General features: G+C 47.9%; 2 protein-coding genes across 2 annotated transcripts in view; one reads left to right on the forward strand and one right to left on the reverse strand.

Moving 5' to 3' along the window:
• The window catches only part of GPR143 (G protein-coupled receptor 143), a 42970-nt gene extending 41545 nt beyond the window's left edge, over nt 1–1425 (forward strand). Inside the window, 1 exon segment of the mRNA XM_033201594.1 lies at nt 975–1425. Within this exon segment, the coding sequence (XP_033057485.1) occupies nt 975–1091 (117 nt within the window). The 3' untranslated portion in view covers nt 1092–1425.
• Nucleotides 1426–7110: 5685 nt separating this feature from the next.
• TBL1X (transducin beta like 1 X-linked) overlaps nt 7111–23703 on the reverse strand; it is a 259944-nt gene continuing 243351 nt past the window's right edge. The window contains 6 exon segments of the mRNA XM_033201595.1: nt 7111–10603; nt 11837–11938; nt 15073–15238; nt 17061–17188; nt 17500–17574; nt 21421–21542. Coding sequence (XP_033057486.1) covers nt 10577–10603; nt 11837–11938; nt 15073–15238; nt 17061–17188; nt 17500–17574; nt 21421–21542 — 620 coding nt within the window. The 3' untranslated portion in view covers nt 7111–10576.

Below are 23703 nucleotides of genomic sequence, written 5' to 3' on the forward strand. Positions count from 1 at the left end.
ATTAATAGAGAAAGAAAACAGGACAAAAGGAAATAACAATGAAATCAAAAGAAAGCCAGGTAGAATTAGCTCCACGTAGTTAAAATGTATTAGTAGTTTGGCTTTGGGCTTTCAAGATGGGGAGTAAAGAGAAAAATTCGACCAGTTACAAGATTCTTCATGATTTAAAAGAAAACATTGTGCATGGAAGCAAACTGCCCTGAAATCCAGGCCTGAGAAAAATGTCTCCAGCAATTTCTCATGAAGGGAATGCTAAGCATATTTGGACAAATACATTCTGGTATTTACAAAAATATCATTCATCACTTTATCATCTTATCTAGGGTCACAATCAGAACAAATGAGCCCAATTGGACAGAGTTACCAGGCATGTACTACTGTGTATTTAGTTGGGCATTGAGAGATGAGTTTTCCATGAGTAGAGTTAGATGCTGACAGGGAGGAGCTACTTGCTAAAACCATATGGCATCGTCCATGAAAGGACAATTGGGAGGTGGCGTAGTTTTACAGAGTGGTGGTCTCCCTCCCTTTGGGCACTTCCTGGAATTGAGTGTAGGTAGCCAGGCAACCATAGGGTCCCTGTTGGGTGAGTTACCGTCCTCAGTAGAAGCTGCACCAGTGGTCACAAGAGTGTGCTCTGCTCCTAAATCAAACAGCATGTGTCCTGGGGCTCCAAAACCTTCCTAAACCATCAGTTGTGTCACCTGTAGCATCTGTGCTGCAGTCACCTATCAACTAGCCTAGATGATTCTGTAGGGCTTGTTTCATCCGTTGTAATGATTTAATAAAATGTAGATGGAAAGTTGATGTAGATTTCCACACCTCCCACTTTTTTTTTTTTTTTTTTTTTTTTTTTGCAGATGAGATGAATGCTAGGACTTTGACCAAAGTTGGTACATGAAAAACTCCATGCACTGAATACTGAGCATTTTCTGAAGCTGATGACAAATCTGCTAGGATGCAGACACAGTCAGTCTTTTGTCTTTTCCTCTCCAGGTTCTGATGCCAGTACAATTGAAATTCACACTGCAAGTGAATCCTGCAACAAAAATGAGGCTGACCCTGCTCTCCCAACCCATGGAGACCTATGAAGGGGATGTGCTGGGGATCCAGACCCCATATTCTTCAGACTCTACAATTCTTGTTCTTTAGAACTGTGTTCTCACCTTCCCATCACTGCACTGCCAAAGTGTAGCAGCCCCCAAACCTTGCTCTCATCACCAGTTAGAGCTTCTTCCCAAAGAGCCTTTAGGATAGGAGAAATGATTCATGCACATGCGTGTGGGAATGGAAGAGCCCCCTCCAGACCACTCTACAGCTTCTCTACCTTCTTAGTTGCCACTAGGAAGTTTTCTGAAGTTGGCTGTAAAGTAAGTGTAAGGTCCAAGTCCTTGGGAAAGTAGTTAAATAAAATAGTTATGACTGGGCTCCCAGCCTGACTTGGATTCTGTCTTAACACTTCTAACAAAAGAAAATGTATGCACAGTTATGCATTGCTTAATGATGGGGATGAGTTCTGAGAAATATATCGTTAGGGGATATCACTGTTGTGTGAATACCATAGAGCATACTTACACAAACCTAGACGGTACAGGCTACAGCACACTTATGCTATACGGTAGAACCTATGGCTCCTACACTACAAACCTGAACACCGTGTGACTGTACCAAATACTGTAGACAACTGTAACACAGTGGTATTTGTGTATCTAAACACACCTAAACATAGAAAAGGTGCAGTAAAGATGTGATTTCTAGAGGAAATGCTCTTGACTAAGCTTATTGATGATGCCAAACAGCAGCAAGGTAGAGATGCAGCAGAATGAATAGGGAACCAGGGCTACGTGGAGCAGCAGCACAGCCTGGCCTCCTAACACACACTAGAGGGCAGAGAAGACAGCATGACTTTGCTCACAAATTTAGCCTCATGCTGTGTTGAGTAATGACATAGTCTAAGGAATACTTAGAACCTGACTAATGCCCATATTTCCATCATGGTCATTAAGATATATGAGGGAACTTCAAAAGTTTTCAATGAACTTCAAAAAGTTCATTGAAAAATGAAATGAAAGGATAAAAATAAAAAACAGAAACGTTATTTCTCAACATAGGCTCCATCAAGGTCAAGATACTTTGTAAGTGATGACACCAGCCATGTAGTCCATTCCTAAAGAACTGAAGGTCCTGGGAATTTAACCATGTCAGTGCAGTCTTTTTTACACTATTAACTGAAGAAAAATGGGTGCCCTTTAAAGATTAGGAGAGAAAAATAAGTCAGAAGGAGGCAAATCAGGACTGTAAGGTGGATGTCTAGTGATTTCCCATCGAAACTCTTGCAGAATTGGCCTTGTTTGATGAGAGGAATGAGCGGAAGCATTGCTGTGGTGGAGGACTCCCTGGCAAAGCTTTCCAGGACATTTTTCTGCTAAAGCTTTGGCTAATTTTCTCAAAACATTCTCATAACAAGCAGATGTTACTGTTCTTTGGCCATCCAGAAAGTCAACAAGTAAAATGCCTTGAGCATCCTTAAAAAACTGTTGCCCTGACCTCTGCTCTTGGACAGTCTGCTTTGCTTTGACTGAACCACTTTTGCCTCCTGGTAGTCATTGCTTTGATTGTGCTTTGTCTTCAGGATGGTAATGGGAAATCCATGCTTCATCTCCTGCTACAATCCTTCAAAGAAATGCTTCAGGATCTTGATCCCATTTGGTTAAAATTTCCATCAAAAGCTCAGCTTTTGTCTGCAGCTGACCTGGGTGCAACAGTTTTGGCACCCATAGAGTGCAAAGTTTGCTCAATTTTAATGTTTCAGTCAGAATTGTGTAAGATGAACCAGTTGAGATGTCTATGGTGTTGGCTATCGTCTGTACTGTTAATTAATTGCTTGTCCTCTTCGATTAGGGCATGAACAAGATAAATTTCTTCATCACACCTTGATGTGGATGGTTTGCTACGGTGGGCTTCATCTTAAACGTCATCTCATCCATTCTTAAAATGAGTTATCCACCATTTGTAAACTGATTTCTTTAGGGCACTGTTCCCATAAACTATTCATAAAGCATCAATGATTTCACCATTTGTCCACTCAAACTCCATAAATTTGATGCTTGTTCTCATTTCAATTTTAACAATTTATGTTGCTCTGATAGAGGCTCTTTTCAGGCTGTCTTATCCTTTTTAGTGCCTCAAACTAGATCCTGTTAAGACAGGTTATAACAAATTAGTATGAGTTTATGTTGATGCAAAACGTTTTTTAAATCCATGTGTAGTTTTTTCATAATATGTATGTCCATGAACTTTTTGAAGCTTTTTTTTTTTCTCCCCAAAATGTTGCAGCATGCAGTGGGATTATAATCCACCAGTATGTATATAGAAAAGCAAGACAGAACTATCTTCTCAGGACACTGCAGACAGCTCTGCCATGTGACACCTCCCTTCATATGAAGATTAGGACTCCTTTTCTTCTAGAAGAGTCCAGCAAGTTTCTGCATTTGCACTTGTGGAGTCACAAGGCTGCAGATGCATTATGAACACAACATGAGGTAGTGCCTGCCCAGGGCTGTCCCAGCTCTCTGGACAACCATTGCTTCACCTTCCCAGGGTGAGCCTGGGCTAGGCCATGCTGACCTTGATCAAAGGTATCAAGGAGATGTGAAGTTTTAGATTTTCTAGGGGAATCTGCATCCTTCATCTCAGTAGTGCCATTCTGTCTGCCCTCTCCCCCAGGATCAGAAGCTCTTCCTCTGTTTGAGGATCCCCTCTTACCTGATGAGGGAGTCCCACCACCCCATTCAAAAAGCAAAGAGGCCAGCTGCTGGCTTTTCCAGCCTCCCTTGCAGCTAGAGCAAGGCATGTGACCTGGCAGAGCCAATCAGGCATGTCTTAAATGTTAGAAGCTTGTGCCTCAGGGAATGGGCTGCAGAGAAACACTTCTGAAATCTTGGCAGCAGGCAGGCCCACTTTGGGAGGTAGCATTGGGTATGCCTCCATGGCCAGTCCAGCATCCGGTATTGGGGTGTGGGCAGCACCCAGTTCCATCTCTCATCTTCATGAGCCTAGTCCTGTAGACTGCTCTTGGTGGTTCCTATTTGGCCTCTGATCCCAGTTCTCTGGTTTCTTAAAGCTGCCCAATATCTGGCTCATTCATTCCTGTGGGCTTACGTTAGCTAGAGTCAGGTTCTGAAGCTCTCAAACAAGAACCCTGAGACCTGAGTATCCAGCCAAGATGAGGACTCCCAGATGGGGCACCAAGCATCACCAGCTGATATTCATGCATATGTTTTTAACCTAGTGAGCTGAGTGAGAGGGTGAGGCACTGGGCCAGGCCTAGGTACTAGGGACAGAAAAATTATCAGGATGTGTATTAAGGCAACCTAGGGGATGAGGAGACAATGGAGCAAACAAATGATGAACTGAGATGATGGCCAGCCTTGGTTCTGAGTGACTTCCCTGTAAGGCTGGTTACTGCAGGGGATGTGCTTGTTCTGTTACTGTTTAAAGATGGCAGGTGCTCAAGTACCTTGGGGTGCTACAGGAATGATCCAGTGGAGAGAAAGCAATGATTATGATGGAAGGAAAGTTCTTGAAAAAGTGAGAAGGAACTGGGATCTACAGCCAGGAGTTTGGGTTGGCCTGTGACAAGAAGGCAACAACAGAGGTGTAGCTGGGAGCATAGTTTGGGTGGAAAGGGGAGACTGTTCCCATCAGATAGCTTTCACTTGATTTTAATTTCCTGGCCAGTTTATCAATTCTACCATCAATTTTTTTTTTTTTTTTTGGAGACAGGGTTGGCGGGGCGTGGTGGCTCACACCTTTAATCTTAGTACTTTGAGGCTGAGGTGGATCACTTGAGGCCAGGAGTTCAAGACCAGCCTGGCCAACATGTGAAAAAACCATCTCTACTAAACATACAAAAATGAGCTGGGCATGGTGGCACGCACCTATATCCCAGCTACTCAGGAGGCTGAGACACGAGAATTGCTTGAGCCTGGGAGGCAGACGCTAGAGTGAACCAGGATAGCACCACTGCACTGCCCCCTTGGTGAGACAGCGAGACCCTGTCTCAAAAAAAAAAAAAAAAAAAAAAAGAGAGAGAGAGAGTCTTGCTGTGTCACCCAGGCTGGAGTGCAGTGGCGCCATCATGGTTCATTGCAGCCTCGATTTTCTGGGCTCAAGGGATCTTCAGCCTCCCAAGTAGCTGAGACCACAGGCACTTACCACCATGCCCAGCTAATTTTTATGTAGAGATGGGGGTCTCACCATGTTGCTCAGGGTAAAAAACTTTCTAGTAGCCTACTAATTTCCCCCATTTCACAGTAAGATATCATCATGTACAAGTGTGTTGTTACGAAAGAACGCATACACCCAGCTGTTTGTTTCCCACGGTGTCTCAAGATAAGTACCTTTTGCATAATAACTCTGTTCCTAACCAAAGCCTCCATTCTCCAGAGTATTTGTTTCACGTTCTAGCTGAAGGTTGGTCCTACAGATAACATCCTCCCTCCCCGTACCCACTGTTCCTTCTCTACATTATTCTCCAGATGGAACTTCTTGCCTTGCTTACCATGCTGTGGATGAGACGCTTCAGAGACAAAGGACCCAGACTGGACAAAAAGTGGCTCAGTCATCTTTTTTAAGGGCACAAATCTGTTCTCTACCCCCTCCTACCCTTTTCCTGTACTTCACAAGGGACTTCCAGGTTTCCACCAGACACCCAACATCAACAGTCAGCTTCCAGAGAGAGTTTGTGCACAGAGAGCTTTCTGTGAACACAAAGAATGTTCTCCGATACCCTTTTGAAACAGCACCAAGATGGGGCAATTTAAAAAAAAAGCGAGATCTGTTTAGTGAGCTGAAACTTCGATTCCTAAAATAAAGGAGGAGCTTCAATGGCCGGGGGAAACCTTTTGAGACTCACTGCAGGGAAGGGTTCCATCCATCTGAAGATTTAAGTTATATAAATTCTGGCAATCGTGGTCCCAATCAAGTTTCCTCTATATCACGAAGAAACCCATTTAGAGCTAGTCATACGGCATTCTTAGGGGAGCCACCAAAGCCACCCGCCACGCATGCATTTATCCCGGGAACTCTGCTGCATGCTTTGTGGTCTGCCCACTGTTTCCATGCGGTTCTTCCCAAGGTGTCCCAGGGTTCTGCAGTACCCCTCAGCGTGCCCCAAATCCACCACCTGGCAACACACTTGCTCCACTTGGCAGGGCCGAAGAGAAAAATGAAAATGAGCAGGTGAACCCCAGAAAACACCGGGAGATGGGATAGGTTTTTCTCTAAAGGTGACAATTGCTCATATAATTTTTAGCCTTCAGTTGCCAATTCAAGACCTGAATTTGGGATTTGGTCCCTGCAAAAATCTGGATCATCAGTGAAGGCCACAGGCGTGCTTGGATCTTTCCCAGGGAATCACCACAGAAGCCTCTACATCCCCAGCCATCTGCTTCGTCCTAGTGCGGAACAAGCAGGATTTGAGGGAAACGGCACCGTGACTTTGTCTGGCGCTCATCTGCAAAGTGAAACCTTAGACTAAGAGTAAGGCCATCTCTTCACCTCCCGGAATCTACAGCCTCCTTCAAAGAATGCGGATAGCAATATCCATTCACTAATTACATTATTTTACAGCCACCGATTAATTAAAGCAGCATAAATGAAGACATGCACAGAGCAAATGTCGATAAATGTCTGCCACATGTTGGTTTGCACCATGCAGACGTCCATGTCCAAAGTCGCCCCATCCTGATAGGTTCTGCTACTCAGGGGTAATTCGGGAACTCAAACTCCCGGTCAATCAATCTGCTCATGAGAGAATATTCATTTGCTTTGACTTTTTCCAACAGCCAGCCTGAAAGGAAACACTAAAAAGCACGCTCCCTGGACAGAACCACCCTTCAGAATAGCAGGTGGCTGCTGTGACCGCCATGTCACTGCATTCTGCCCCCAGCTCCCTATCTCACACAGCAATCCTAAACAGAGGCACTCAAGGCACTTCCTACTCAAGGTACTTCCTTCTGGAGAAAATACAGAGCTCTTCAGTCATTCAGTCAATGTGGGCCCGAGAGTTCCACGGCGAGAGGAAGAAAGCACATCCACCAAGTTCTCTAATATCAAAATAGAGCAATTTATTCAAGACACTGAATATGATCTGTTGATTCTCTTGAGACAAATGAGCTACAACACGCAAGGTGATTTTTTTTTTTTTTTCTTCAAAGAGCGTGAGGGTGAGTACAGGCGGCGGCGGGGGGAATGAAACGGTGGTCGATGTCATCTGAACAGAATAGGAAAAATGCCAATAGAGAACACCTCTGGCTGTACGTCTGACACAGACAATAAAAACTGCACAAGCCAGAATGCAAAACTTCAGTGAGTGGCGGAAGGAACATTTCTGCATTTGACAAGAAACATAAGCTTTTTTTTTTTTTTTTTTAAATGGCGGAACAAAAGGTTAAAAAAGAGAAAAGCAACAAGAACAAAGCAGACCCTTACATTTGACAAAGTGCACTTCACTTGGCTCTATGATCTATTTCTTAGAAAGACTAAACAAAAGTCAAGTCCTACGGTGTCGCGAGGGGTCAGAGGGTTTCACCCTGTAACGTCCGGCCCTTTTGGTCCCCCTTGGGGCAGCATCCCTTTCCCAGGTGTGTGCTGGACCTGACTCTTGGTCACTTTGAACCCAACCAAGACTCCAGGAAGGTCTGTCATGCTATGTCTGCTTTCAAGGTCAAGTTTGGTCACTAAGACTTAGGCATTCCTCACCATGTTTTAAGAGCTGTAAACAACATTGAACAATAACATTCCACAGGCCATTTCTTGATTACAGGGATGACTCTACCAACATTCCAGCAGCAGAGAGGCTAAGTAGTGGTGTGCAAATGCTGGAGGCTCCGGAAATGGCTGTCCATGGTGTCATCCTGCTGAGAACGGGGATGGATGTGAATGCTAGCTGCATCTCATGCTTGGTTTTGCTTGCAGCTGCAGGCTGGGGAAGCCAGGGATGGAGCCTGGGGTCCGAGGCCTCCCAGCCCAGGTTTCTACCTAACATTTCCGATGTGGTTTACATTCATCAAGACTAAACTCATCCCTTGGGAGAGACCCTGGCTACCGACATTCACGTGAAGATTGTCTAGTGAATCGCTTGTGACACATCCCACCATCACCATCCCACAGTTGTTTCTGGTTTGTCAAGCACAAGCCATGTCTAAGGACAGGCTGGCCCTTGACAGCAGATGTTCTGCAGAGATGAGTGTATTTGTATTGGGGGGGGGGGGTAGAGATGGTGTCTTCTGGACCCCAACAAACTGTACCCTAAACTTAACGGAGTCCTTGGGATGGGAAATCATCACCTCATCCAGGGACACTGGCTATCTTCAAAGATGGGTGCGGCAACTCCACATCACTGTGACCTTCTTTGCTAAGCGTTTCAGAAACAGAGCCCGAATAAGATACTCATCTCAGAACCAGAGCACTTTTTGGTCTTCTGGGACATGAATAATTCACATACCCAAGTGGAGGCCAATCAATGATCTGAGAACGATCAACGCAACCTGGCTTTTGTAGGTGGTCCTGGTACATTCCAAGTTCCATAGGAAGCCCTGACCCTTCCCTGACGGCTGGGTTTTGGCTCTGCAGATGGATGCCACCTTCACAAGAACACCGTCTCGCTGCTGGAACACACAGCAGACTGCACCCTACCCACTGCTGGTGACACAGCAGCCCCCACGGGCCGGGCCAACTTCCTCAGCCCTTCTGCCCACAGGAAAACCAATGGGAAAAGAGGCCCTTGTCCTTCGGCCTTTTCCCCCTTGCTAATGAAAAAAATAAGTCAGTGTCGGGTTATGACAGCAAGCAGATGAAGGTCACCAGATTCACTGAAATGAAGCTCTTCTAGGAACACAAAGCCTTGTTTAATTTTTGAAAAACAGCAAAAAGATTGATTATTTAAAAAAGACCTTTCTCCTAGTCTTCTGTGAGAGAAATTATAAAGATGACAGAAATTATTAGCAACGTTCTAGCTCTATAATTCATGTTCGGAACTGAAAATCTTCCTTCCGCATTCGTTTCTGTCAGCGTTAGATTAAGTGACATGCGGGAGCCTCTACTGTCAGCTCTGCAAGGACTTGCCAAGTCTGCTCTTTGAGAAATGACCATCGGTCATTATACGGCCGTGGGAAAGACGTAGCCAACACGCCTAATCCAGCCGAGCTGTGACGGCTTCTGCAGTACCTTATGGTTCTGCCAATGCTCCCTTGAGGCCAGAGGGCGCACGGCTCTTCACTGCTTTCCTGCTGGCTGCCAAGGTGCGTACACACCAAAAGATGCAAGGTTCTTCTTCCAACCGGCATGGCTGGGACCTCCCTCACTGGCTGCAGTGCAATCTCGCTGCTGACCCCTAAGGCTGACCCTTGTCCAGCCAGAGTCTTCCTGACCACCTTTCCTGAGGCTGAGGGGAAAGCCAGGGACTCCCTCAGGCCCTGCCTGTGGCTTCTTCAGTTCTTTTGAAAACATGAATCACACAAAGCTCTCTATGTCTGATGGCCATTTTAAGATTTTAAAACTGTTTTAACATAAAAATATTATTTTTTTCCAAAAATACTCCAGGCTCTTTCTCTTATAAGTCATTTTTTTTCTCCTGTAAAAAGCCCCCCTGCCCTGCCTTCTTACATAAAGCACTTACTACGCGCCAAAGTGCCCTTGAGACCTAAGATCTGAAGCAACTATGAGAAAGGTACAGAGGGAGGGAGGGGGAGAGAGAGAGAGAACGCCAGTGAGAAAGCGAGCGCGAGCGCGAGGGGAGAAGAGGGTGGGAGAGGGCGGAAAGGGGAAAGCTGTCCATGGGAGACTGTGTCTTCATGTGAACTGGGCTGCGTCTCTTGAGGGTGCACGGAAAAAGCAGAGCTGACCAGACAGAGTGGAAAGGCAGGGGTAGGGGCAGGGAGCAACAGAGGGAAGAGACGACAAGCCCAAGACAGCTTCCATCTCAGACGGAAGGCCCCCAGAAGATAGAATTCTAGCCGATAGAAAAACCACCCAATGAACAAAGAAGATTCTAGAAAATAGAAAGTGTTGGGATTACAAAGTTGCACATGTCTTCGGTACAAACTGGTCTTTGAACATCCTGTGAGAGCAACTGTAGTGTCCAAATTGTTAGGGAAAACAAACAAACAAAAATCCCAAGGAGGAGGTTTCCCCCCTTCCCTGTTTGGTTTATCACAGCATTTGCTTTTTTTTTTTGGCACAGCTTTTTACATTTCTTTCCATTCAGCCATCACAGGGCCTGTTCCGGGTGGAAACCAATCCACACGCCTCGAGCTGGTGACTTTCTGCTTCCCAGGCTGAATGTCCTCAGTGGAAACCATTCTATCCCCGTTTGATATGATTTGCTTGCCTTTAAAAAACTTCTTGATGAAGATTACGAAAACATATAGACTCCTGCGGCCAGAGACGAGTTGGTTTCAGAGTATACTCTAACGCAAGTCAAGTTCGTACAGTTTTGGAGAACAGAGCTGCAACCCTACACATTCATGGCTGGTCATTAGAATTCTTTTCTTTTTTCGATAGTATTTTGCGGTTACTTCCGCAGATCCAAAACACAAACCTGGAAGGAAACACAAAGCACCTGTCATCTCGAGAGACAAAACAAAGATGCCTTTAGAGTGAGACGTCGGCAAGCTACGGTCCCCACGCCCCATCTAGTGCTCCACTGATGTTTCTCAGTCAAGTTTATTGGAACATCATCATGAAGGGTCAGAGAAGCTCTCGTAACAGACTGGCATCTGGACAGCAGACCGAGCAGACTGAAGCAAACAGCACAGAGCACAAAGGCCAGGTTAAGGGTAATGACAGGAATGAACAGAGTGGCAGAGACCACTGGCAGGGGGTGGGGCAGATGACAACACGAGCCCAAGCACACGGCCTCTGACAACATTTGGGGACTACAGACACTTGGCCCGTCAGCCAGAATGCCGCTTGCCCCAGAGGTCAGGGCAACCTCAAGTCCAGGGGAAAATAAGAAATCCAGATGCCCCATGGGAAGAGAGGAGAGCCCAGGAGACCTGCAGGATGGCCACCAGAGGCCTGGGCTCATCAGCCACAGCATGGGTGACAACTGTGGCCACCCTGTGCACGGTAGGAGGTTTAGCAGCCTTCTTAAGCTCCACCCACGAGATGCCAGTGGCATCCCCATCTAAGCAGTCATGTGTCACATAATGACATTTCCAGCAACAACGCACCGCACAGACCGCAGTGGTCCTGTAAGATTGTAACTCTATTTCTGCTGAACCTTTTCTAGGTTTAGATAGATCCAGACGCACAAATGCTTACCATTGTGTTCTAGTTGCCTACGGTATTCAGTATGGCCACCCGCTGTCCAGGTTTGTAGCCTGGGAGCAATAGGCTCTACCATACAGCCTAGGTGTGTGACAGGTATTGTCATCTAGGTTTGTGTCAGTCACTCTGTGATGTTCAGACCAAGATAAAAGTGCCTAATGACACATTTCCCAAAACGGAACATCACTGAGCGACACATGACTGTTATGACAACCTCAAATGGCTCCAGATATTGTCTAATGTCCTCAGAGGTGCAGAATCACCCTAGTTGAGAACCAACAATTTGACTGAGAAAATGTTGACTAGAAGGACACTCTGGAAGGGACCAGGAGAAGGCCATTCCCAGATGTGGTACCAACTCGGATGGGATCCAGCCCAGAAGCTTCCTTTGGCACTGGGCTAGGCCCTTCAGGACACGAACGCTGCACACGCCCTCGAAGCTCACTTCGGCACCAGCTGCCCCCAACACCCCACTCCCCAGCAAACCAGAGGTGCTGCTTACAGAGCCGTCGGATGCGCTGGCACCCACTTTGTCTCCTCGGGCATTCCAGCACACTTCAAAGATGCCGCCAGTGCCTCGGTAGCTGTGGACGAGATTTCCACTCTGCAAAGCAAAGCAGCTGTCACTTACAATGATGCAAGGGGCGCCCGCGACAGATGCAGCTGTAGAATGTGTGCTCCTCCTGCCCTGATGTTTGGTCACGAACATTTTCAAGCATGGTAAAATTTAAGGGTTTTTAGTAAGGACTCTGGGGGCTGTGGAGATGTATCTCTAGGACTTCCCACCACAGGGAGCAAACCTGATTACTTATGCCTGTGGAATCTGCCACCACATTTGCGTGGATTCTGAGGTTGCGCCCAGCTGAGGCCTGACGGAGGCAGGAGACCATGGCGGTCATCATCTGCTGAGACTCAGACTCATCTGGTGGATAAGTGGCTCATGGCCTCTCCATCAGCATGGCCAAAACTTTCTACCGACCTGCAGGGCCATCCCTGACTCTTCCTACCCTGCCTGTCTCCTTCCCAGGGTCAGACCGGCCTTACGGTCTGAATTCTCCCTTCCCCTACCTCCCTCCCTGTTTCCATCACAGCTCCTCAATAAACCTCTTGCCCATCTCATCCTGGTGTGGCGTCTGTTCCTCGGAGGACCTGAATGAATACAACATAATGAATACCCCCACCCCAGTAGCAATTACATGGACTGTAATTCACGATTAAATGTATTAATATGCCAAGATGTTAAAATGTACCTATTTTGGACATCTGAAAGAACAAATGCATAATATACATGTAATGGAAAAGACCATTGGTTTCTGGTTTAAAACAGCATTAACTTGACAAATCTAAGAGGTAGGGGAAGTAGAGGCCTTTGAAAGAGTTGAATAAGGCCAGGCAAGGTGGCTGACCCTGTAATCCCAGCACTTTGGGAGGCCGAGGCGGGAGGACTGATTGAGCCCAAGAGTTCAAGACCAGCCTGGGCAACATAGGGAGACTTCGTCTCTACAAAAATTAATTTTAAAAAATAGAAAAGAGAGAAAGAGTAGAATAAACCTTCACTCATGATTCAATAATGGTGACAGGCAGGAGAAATCTGAGGACTGAGACCAGGAGGGCTGTTGCAAATCCTCTGCTCAACTGGGCTCCTTAAAGGGTGGTGTTCCATGAACTGAGAAAGGTGTATGTCAGCAGTATTATAGATAAGTATTTTTATACTTGGAGAAAGATTACAGCGGGCTTTAAGAGTTCTCTTAAAAAAAAATCCTAAGGATTTCTTGGCTGGGCACAGTGGCTCATGCCTGTAATCCCAGCACTTTAGGAGGCCGAGGTGGGTGGATCACCTGGGGTCAGGAGTTCAACACCAGCCTGGCCAACATGGTGAGACCCTGTTTGTACTAAAAATTCAGAAGTTAGCCGGGTGTGGTGGTGGCGCATGCCTGTAGTCCCAGCTACTCGGGAGGCTGAGGCAGGAGAATCGCTCAAACCTGGGAGGCAGAGGTTGCAGTGAGCCGAGATGGTGCCACTGTACTAAAGCCTGGGTGACAAGAGTGAAACTCCGATCCAAAAAAAAAAGAAAAATCCTAAGGATTTCTTTGATTTATAAAAAAGGGTTGAAACAATTCAGTGAGTCTTGCTAACAGGCTATACCTAACTGCTCATGTCATTTTTGTTGATAATTGATGTGTTGTTTTTGCAAGTCCACCCATTACTATTTCTAGCAGGGATTTCATGAACAGAGACTTGCACACTAGTCCTGAGATGTGTGCTTCCCGGAGGGCTATCTAGGGCTGTGGGGCTGGGTGGCATCGGGTTGGCTCTACGCAGGGCCCACCATTTCCTTTCCCTCCCTGAGAGGATGTGGCTCACATGAGCTCCCTGGGAAGCCTGTGATCTCAGTGGACCCCTTGCCAGTGAACAGGGCTCATCACCCATGAGTCCACAGGGGGAATGAACTTGAGGATGTAAATCCACCTGAACGTCAACCAAGCCAAAAGGAACCAAGAAGGCAGCGCACACGAAAGGGGACGGGGGCAGGCTGTGTGATTCCTCCCTCCTGAGGCGAAAGGGATCCCTTCATTATTTTCAACAGCTCCTAGCATATCATCCCCTCTCTCTCTTCCCTTAGAATAGAATCAAGTGCTGATGGCCCTATACAATCTTTTATGCTATGCAGTGCTACTTCCCATCCATTTCTACACTTTACAGCTTGAATTCTTCTATCCTCAGGTGTGGCCCAAGATACCCACAGCAGCCACCTTTATTTAAATCCTATGTCCTTTCAATCTCTGCTAAAAGGACAACCCAATATTGACATACCTTATGTCCTTAAACAGAACCTACTTTGATTTGAAAAATCGAGGTTGAGCACAGTGGCTCACACCTGCAATCCCAGCACTTTGGGAGGCCAAGGTGGGCGGATCACCTGAGGCCAGGAGTTCAAGACCACCCTGGCCAACATGTGAAACCCTGTCTCTACTAAAAATACAAAAATTAGCCGGCCATGATGGCGGGTGCCTGTAATTCCAGCTACTCGGGAGGCTGAGGCAGAAGAATCGCTTGAATCTGGGAGGCAAAGGTTGCAGTGAGCCAAGATCATGCTACTGCACTCCAGCCTGGTCAACAGAGTGAGACTCCGTTTCAAAACAAAACAAAACAAAAAAACAAAACAACAACAAGAAAATAAAACACAAAAGAAAAATAGAAGTGCCATGACAACAGGAAGCGCACATTCCTTCCCACTCCCTGGTCTGCTCCGTGGGGGAGCTGCAGGAGCTGGTGGGGGCAGAGGAAGTGGAGCTGGCCTCGACCCCATTAGCTGGTGCCCCACTCCCACCCTCCAACCTCAGTATCTAGAGAGCAGCATTTAATTATAACTGCTAAGAAGAGGAAGAGGCAGGTGGAAGGTTTCATGCCATGGACTCAGAAAAGTGAACAGAAGACGGTGGCTCCTTCAAGGAAGAACATGTGCCAAGGTGAGGGTTTGGAATCAAATGGCCAAGAGCCCTGATTACGGCAGACGTGACGCCCTTCCTCAGGGAGGGGAGCTGCTGGAGGTGTCTGGTGGGGGAAGAGCTCACAACCCACGTGGGGTGCACGGTGCACAGCATCCACTTGGGTCTGCCCGGGGAGCCTGGGCTTGCTCAACTCCCTCCGAGGCACTGCTCTGAAGCAAGGCACTGGAATTGTGGCTATTTGGGCATCCCTTACTAAAAGGATTTGGCATAGGGGTCGGGAGCTTGCCTGAGTATTCCAGATATGGACGCATTTGTCAAAGGATCCGCTGGCCAAGTACTTCCCATCAGGGCTGAAAGCTACGCTGTAGACGGGCTCCTGATGCTTCGTGAGCGTGTGGGTGCAGACGCCTCGCTCTATGTCCCACAGTCGCACGGTAGAATCAAACGAAGCACTAGCAAGGCGGGAGAGAAAGCAAAATCACGTACACGTGGTGGTTTCAAACAGTTCTCCGTAACATGTATCAGATCTCCGGGAGCTGCTTCTCCCAGCTTTTATGTTTCAAAAGACCATCAACTGAGGGGTTTCTTGTCTTCTAAAATATAACTTCCAAGTATTAAAAACAAAGCCATAGTCATTCAACAGAAAAAAGCTTTAATGGTCGTATTGGGGAAACAATTTGATATCTACATTTGTTTCCGCCTTTTTTTTGAAATGGAGTCTTACTGTGTTGCCCAGGCTGGAGTGCAGTGGCGCGATCATGACTCACTGCAGCCTCGAACTCCTGGGCTCAAGTGATCCTCCCGCCTCAGCCTCAGCAGAGAAGCTGCAACCATAGGTCCACGCCCAGCTAATTTTTATTTTTTTATTTTTTATAGAGACGGCGTTTCACTGGGTTGCCCCGGCTGGTCTTGAACCTCTGGGCTCAAGAGATCCTCCTGCCTCACCCTACCAAACTGTTGGGATTACAGGTGTATGCCACTGCGCCCAGCCCTGTTTCTATGTTTTCTATAGACATAAATGGTAAATATTTTTGTAGAATATTTACCAAGTTTCCTAAAATGCCCCTACAATTTAAAACATGACATGTTATTACTAACTAAATTAATACAGATAGCCGTATTTGGAAAAACAGCAAATTAAGTGAATAAACATTTAAAAAACTTTTTAGGCCAGGTACAGTAGACCATGCCTGTAATCCCAGTGCTTTGGGAGGCCGAGGTGGGAGGATCACTTAAAGCCAGGAGTTGAAGACCAGCAGCCTGGGTAACATAGGGAGACCCTGTCTCCAAAAAGAAAAAAAGATTTAATCCAACAAGAATTAAAATACAATCACACCCACATATGTAATCACATGATTGAAAGCTGCAAATTTTAGTTATTTTCAAATTTAAAACAGCAATATCTATCACAAAGCTATCATCTGGCTTTCTTTCAACAGGGACCCACTAGGTACCAGGATGCCCCTTTTACACTTGCTGACTAAAAGGGTAATTTATGTTCCTCATAGTACCATGTGACGCAAAAGCACCTTCTGAGTCATCACAAAATGACTCGCCTGTGTCGTGCTATATTACAGTTCTTTAAGTGGGGTTTATGACAATTACTTGAACTATGAGAATTATGGCTTATCTGTTGCTTTTTGGTTCCATCTCTCAGTGGATGCAGGAATTCCATCCTGTCCTCTCTAAGAGAGGACCTTAATTCGAGCACTGTCAACAAGAGTTGGTGCTGCCTGGCTTGCTGCCCTCAGCTGTGGCTCTGCAGTCATGTTTCGTGTTGGGTGGGTTTTTTTTTCCTACTTCTTCTTTTTGTTTAGAGACATGGTCTTGCTCTGTCACCCAGGCTGGAGTGCAGTGGTGTGATCACTGCGCACTGCAGCCTCAATCTCCTGGGCTCAAAGCCATCTTCCTGCCTCAGCCTCCTGGGTAGCTGGGACTACAGGCACAGGCCACCACGCCTGGCTAATTTTTTGTAGAGATGGGGCTTCACTGTGTTGCCCAGGCTGATCCTGAACTCTTGGGCTGAAGCTATCCTCCCGCCTCGGCCTCCCAGAGTGCTGAGATTATAGGCATAAGCCACTGTTGCCTGACTCAAAACCATCCTTACCTCAAAGGCAGGTGTTACTCGGTAATTCTATCCTGGCCCCTTCAAAGTGAGCTACCACTTTGCTTCCTCTGAAGGGCTTCAACACATGGGCGTGGAAACGCTTTAGCAAAATTTCCTGTTGTCTTTGCGTAGCACAGAGCTGTGCCGGCTGTGCCGCCTGCCCTTACCTTGCCAACATGATGTTGGAGTTTGGGTTGCTGGTGGCGGGCCCAGTGGGGCTCCACTTGATGGTGTAGATCTCTTTATTGTGAGCCTGAAGATCGTGGATGCACACCTCCTGTTTCATGCTCCAGATCTACAGAACACAGCAGCCACAACATGAGCAAAAGCCTTCCCTGTATCCGGGAACGATGTGCAATCATTCCTCCTGGGGGCGCACATGCGGCCCATGGCAGGGTCGGGGGTGCACAGTGGCGAGAAAGGCGGTGGGGAGGCTGGGATTCTCAGTGGAACCACGACTGAGAAATCGAAGTTCACCGGATGACAGAGGAAGGGAGGGTGGTCAGTAATAAATAATCCTCATGGAAGAGTGACTGTGAGACCAGCATCAAGTGCCCGGGGTTGTCTGGGATTAAACAGCCCACCCCTTGCCATGCCGACTCTTACCTTCAATGTCATGTCATCCGAGCAGGAGGCCAGCAACATTCCAGAAGGATCCCATTTGATGGCGTTGACTTCGTTCTGAAAGAGAGCAGAGAGAGTCTGAAAAAGACATCAGGGCCTGTGAGCAGATGAGGTCGCCTCCCAGCAGGGGGCAGCAGTGCGTCACCGTCACTGCAGAAGGTCTTCGGTTCACCCTGACATCAAAGAGCACAGCCCAACCAGCCATCTAGTTTCCTCTTTTTCTCACTTTGCCTTTCTTATTTATATAAAACCACAGCCCTATACCACACATCACCAGCCACCCTCATCCATATTTCGTTAAGGAAAAAACCTTCCCTGCTAGGAAGGAAGGCAAGCGAAGAATTCACATACCATAATACGCAGCAAATAAAACCAGTAAAACCAGTCACTTTTTAAATTGGCCTTTGAAAATCACTTTCCTATGCACTTTTCTTTTTCAGACAGGGTATCACTCTGTCTCCCAGGCTGGAGTGCAGCGGCAGGATCACAGGTCCTTGCAGCATGAACCTCTTGAGCTCAAGCAATCCTCCTGCCTCAGCCCCCGAAGTAGCTGGGACTACAAGCAGGCACCACCATGCCATTTATGTATGTATGTATGTATGTATGTATGTATGTATGTATTGTGTTTTTATAGCGACGGGGTTGCCCAAGCTGGTCTTGAACTCTTGGGCTCAAGCGATCCTCCCACTTCGACCTCCCAAAGTGCTGGGATTACAGGTGTGAGCCACCATGCCAGGCCTCTTACACACTTTTAGTGCAACAGTTCCTCCCCGTGACCACACCCATTAGAAGGTATTTCTCTCCTGCAGGCGAGTGGAGATGGAGGGAGGGGTAAACACGAGAAGTGAACCTTCAGCTATTGTGGAGTTCAAGCGGGGTTAGGGCTGATCCAGGTGGAAGATGGGCGACCCAAATGCACACACAGGTGGACACACATGTGCGAGGACAGTGAGAGGCAAGTGCTGAGTGGCACAAACACACACGGCACGGGCAAAATCCTGGCTTGGGGCTCATGATCAGCACAGCTAGGTAGCAAAAAGCGCAGACTTAGGACACCTGGGGACCACGAGACTAAACCCTGGAGAATAAAGGTGAATGAATGTACCGGGGGCCAAGGGAGACAGGGACACTCCCGAGACAGGCATGTATAAAAGAACCACCTGTGGCAAAGGCTCAGCTGGGGAACAGCCTGCCCAGGAGAAATGAGGGGACATGGCATACCAGCCTGGGGCTCTCTTGGGCCCCATATATCCAGTACAGTCCCACTATGTGACACCTGCTGTCCCGGCCTCACAATTAACTAATTTCACACTCATGCTGGAGAGGGGGCTGAGGGGTGTGAGTACACGCACGCATAGGTGTCTGCGAGTGTGAAATGTGTATGCCAAGGCCAGCAAGGGTGGCTCTGACTGCAGCCGTTCAGAGGAAAACCTATGGGCCCAGGAATGTGGAGCTGGTCACCATGGGCTGTCCCTAGCCAAACCAACGCAAAGGAACAAATAACTTCCTGGGAGTGGATCCCTCGCTCTGCAATGCAAGCCCAAGTTCCTGGGCCACCTCCAGAGCTGGCTCATGGGTCTCCACTCAACCCCACTGAGCTAGAGCTTTGTTCAGGGCCATCAGCTGCATTAAGACCCACTTAAAGGGCCAAGGCCTGTGCTGGTAGCAAGGTCCTGGGCAGGACACCTGGGAACCACAGATAGTGTGTGCAGCTGTTAAAAATTTGCAGATAGTCCAGGGTTAGAGGAGAAATAAGTTTAGACTGGGACAAGAGAGTCAGTTTGGAGCCAAACAGATGTTAACAGGACGATAGGTGCCTATGCTCCAAAAGCGCCTTCCTTTGGGACAGGGACCCCTGGGCCAGGGGCAGGGAGAGGTAGACACTAGGGGAATGAGGACAAGGGAATTTACATCAGTTAAGTTAGTGGCATGATGGCAAATCTCCAGGGACTGTGATCATCCTCCCCTGCTTTAACAGGGAACCCCCCGCCACCGCGGAGATATTCTGGGTGCTAGTGAGAGAAAGGCAAGATGCCATGGTCCCGGCGTTGATGCACTCTGCATTTTCTGGGAGAAGCAGACATGCAGGCCAGCAGCTACTGCCAGGGCTATGGCATTCACGTGGTCAATGGGAGCTCAAGGGGTGCCATGAATCCTCCCCAGGGCATGCAGAGGATACGTGAACGGGCCTGGAGAGTGGCGAGGATTCTGCTGTGGTTCCAGGCAAGGCTCAGCGTGGGTCAAGGTGCTTGGCTGTATGTGTCGTTGGGAGGACAGAGGTACAGGGCGTTTTTGGACACTAGCCCAGGTGGCCCAGGAAAGGGAGGCCTTCTCCTCCTGTCAAGGTTGGAGGTCGAGGCTAGTGAATGGGTTTACCAGCAGATTGGAGATTGTAGAAGGTTAGAGACCATAGAAATTGGCTAATCTGAGAGAGATTTGGTGAACGACCGGGAAGCCCTCAGAGGCCACACTAAGGAATTTGCTAAGTCAGCTGTTGTTCACACTGTTGTTCCCTGGTGTATCATGGGTTTTTGTTGTCAGCCTCTGCTTGCCTTTAGGATTTTCTCTGTCATTGATTCTGGTGTTTGATGACCATATGCCTAGGTGGACAGGTGTGGTTCTGTTTATATTTGTTCTGCTTGAAATTCGCTGAGCTTCTTGGATTAAATGTTGATGTTTTCCACCAAATTTAGGAAAACTTGGCCGTTAGTGCCTCACATGATTTTTCTGTTCCATTCTTTCTTCTCTCCCCATCACACATATAGGTTTAGGGTCCCTGATATTGTCCCGTAAGTCATTAAGCCTTTATGCAATTTTTCGATCTTTTATCTGTTCTTCAAATTGGCCAATTTCTATGCTCTCTAACTTACTTCCGCAATCTCCCACCTGCTGGTAAACCCACTGATGTGGTTTAGATCTGTGTCCCCACCCAAATCTCAGGTGGCATTGTCATCCCCGATGCAGAGGTGGTGCCTGGTGTGAGGTGTCTGGATCATCTGCCACTCCTCCCACCTCTTGCCCCTGCTCTGGTCATGTGTGATGCCTGCTCCTGCTTCACCTCCCGCCATGGTTGGAAGCTTCCTGAAACCTCCCCAGAAGCAGATGCTGCCATGCTTCCTGTCTAGCCTGAAGAACTGTGAGCCAGTTAAACCTCCTGTCTCATACATTACCCAGTCTCAGGTATTTCCTTAGAGCAATGAGAGAATTGAGAACTGCCTAATATACCCACCTATTAAAACTTTCATTTCAAACATTATATTTCTCAGTTCTCAATTCCTTTTTTTTTTATGTTTTAAAGAAACAGGGTCTTGCTCTGTTGCCTAGGCTGGAGTGCAGTGGTGCTATCGTAACTCACTGCAGCCTTCATCTCCTGAGATGTGACTACAGGTGTGCGTCATCATACGCAGCTAGCTACCTTGTAAAATTTTTTGTAGAGACAGAGTCTTGCTATGTTGCCCAGGCTGGCCTCAAACTCCTGGCCTCAAGCAATCCTCTGGCCTCAGACTCCCAAAGTGCTGGGATTATAGGCATAAGCCACCACACTTAGTCTCCATTTGTTTTTTAATGACGTATCTTTTCCCACTCACTGCAGATGTGCCCCATCTATTCATTCATTGTGAGCACCGTTTCCTTGATGTCCTCTACATGTTTCTCAGAGCTACCTTAAAGGCTTTGCTGCCAAATCCACCATCTAGGTCATTTCTGAGCGAACTCACTGCTGACCCCAACTGGGTCAATCCAACCACCATGGTTACCACCGGGCAACCATGACAGCTCAAATAGCCAAGGGCCACAGAAGAGCTGGTCTGCTGCTGCAGTATCTTTTAATTCCAGGCACACAAGAATCGGCTCCCACATCACATTCTCACGAACTCGAGACCAGTGACAAGAGCTCTCACTTACTGTGTGTCCCTGGAAGGTTTTGACTGGGCGGTCACAGCCGAGCCTGCACACATGGATACACATGTCTGTGCTACAGGAGGCAAAGGTCGTGTTGTTCTGCCAGTCCACATCAAGGGCAGGTGCTGCAGCAGGGAGGGAGGACATCTGCAGTTATTCACTGTGTGCACAGCTCCATGGATTTACAATAATGAACAGCACAGTCAAGAAGCCTCTTTAGTTTACTTATTTATTTATTCTAGAGACAGGGCCTGCTCTGTCACCCAGGCTGGAGTGTAGTGGTGCGATCATGGCTCACTGCAGCCTAGAATTCCTGGGCTCAAGGGATCCACCCACCTCAGCCTCTCGAATAGCGCATGCCACCACGCATGGCTAATTTAATTTTTTTTTTTGTAGAGACGAATTCTTGCTATATTGCCCAGGATGGCCTTGAACTCCTGACTTCAAACTATCCACCCGCCTCGGCCTCCCAAAAGTGTTAGGGTTATAGGTGTGAGCCATTGCACCCAGCCAAGAAGCCCCATTTACTGACATGATAAAAACGTCTCAAGTGTGAACACAGTCTTTCTTTCTTTCTAAGACTTTAAAGATCCTCTCCTGCCACGTTGGCAGGGATGACAAGATGTCCTGGGAGAGAGGCTCCATGACACTTCCTGCACCCCACGGCTTGCAGAATCTCCCGCTCCCATGGCACAGTTAAGAAGGGCAGGTGAGAGGGCCGCCCTGCCTGCTCTGTACCTTGCTGCTTCCAGCGGCACTGCTACAGTGAGCTGATTTGATGTGATTTTAGACAGAGAGGAGAAAATAGGAAAGAGTTCATGTCCTATGTTCATGATACCTCAATATGAAAAATACTCTCCCGTAACCCATTAAGGCATCCCCTTAACTATGGGATAATTAGAGTCAATGAGAACCCCTTTGGGGATGAAATGGGACGCGCGCTTCAGGGCCTGTGACCAACACCCTCCCTGACTTTGCGTCTTTCCAAATCCAGGTGGCTCAGGGTCACAAAGACAGAACAACGGGGAGCTGACCTCCCCTTGTCGTTTAGTTACAGCTATGGGTCTCATTCTCTACCTTCTGATTTCTTTTCTAGGATGGCAGCTGGGAATCCAACAACTTCCCAATGTACCAAAATGGCCAGGGCACTCGTTAAAAGCCAGGCCCTGGTTCTGTCCTCAGAGTGTCTGACTCCACAGGGCTGGACCATGCCCTGAGAGGCACTGGAAGCACAGGTGACAGCAAGGGTGCTGAAGTACTAGCAACTGGACCGCATTCCTCGTTCTGCCTCTTTACTGACGTGCAGCTGCAGGCTGACGGTTTCCGGAGTTTCAGCTACACATGTGGATGTTGCCAGTAACCCCAGACAAGGGGGAGCGAGACGAGGCATCTCAGGGGATCAGCAGTGCCCGGGACAGGGAGTGCACTGGAGGTCTGGAAGGTCCCACGGTGGCGGCCACCGTGCACTCTCATCCTCTTCTGTTTCTGGGGAAGCGTGGCTTCAACTGCTCACTCCTGTCCTCTAGCAAAGAGTGGGTCTGTGGCTGGAAGCGAGCATCTGTTCCAACTTCTCTCAGGCGTCCACGGGCTGCAGGGGTCACCCGCATTCCTAGGGGCCAGCAAGGGCGCTGTGCTCAGGTCTCTGGTCTCTTTCCACCGTGGGGGCCACAGCAGCAGATCACATTCCCCGGGCTTCTTCCCACCTCATGCCAGAGAACTGATGAGCAGCAGCAAAGGCCATGCAATGCTGAGACGGGAGGGCACAGGGGAAGAGGCGGCTTCTCTGGTGATCTCGTCCCTTCCCCTGAAGGTTCTGAGCAACCCCACCCTCTTATTTAAGGATCATCATGAGGCTTCTTGTGCGGAGAGGACATCCACAACCAGCCCTGTGTCCGGAACCCCGGCTATCAAAGGGAATGACTTAGGGATGTGAAAAGTACTGTGCTCCATTACATGTGAAATGGAGGGAAGGGCCAAGTTAAGTTCATGCTAATTGAAGGGGGTAATGTCTTACGGGGCAGGGAGCTTGGGGTTTCAAGAGCTAGTCGTTCGCATCTGACCACCTCTTGTAATCCTGCGCTTCCCATGCAAGCCCATGGAAATTACTTTAAGCTACTGAGTGCGCTCCATGATGCCCCCAGGAGAGGAGGCGGGGTTAGGGCAACTCTACAAGTCTGCCCAGCCAAGAACTCTCATTGGTTTTCCTAGATACTAGGGTCCATTCTGTTATTTGCCAAGTTACGTTCTCCAAGGTAGCTGCAAACACTGAATTAGCCAATAATGAAG

Source organism: Trachypithecus francoisi, unplaced genomic scaffold (genome assembly GCF_009764315.1).
Source record: "Trachypithecus francoisi isolate TF-2019V2 unplaced genomic scaffold, Tfra_2.0 Lachesis_group6, whole genome shotgun sequence".
Taxonomy (NCBI): Eukaryota; Metazoa; Chordata; class Mammalia; order Primates; family Cercopithecidae; genus Trachypithecus; species Trachypithecus francoisi.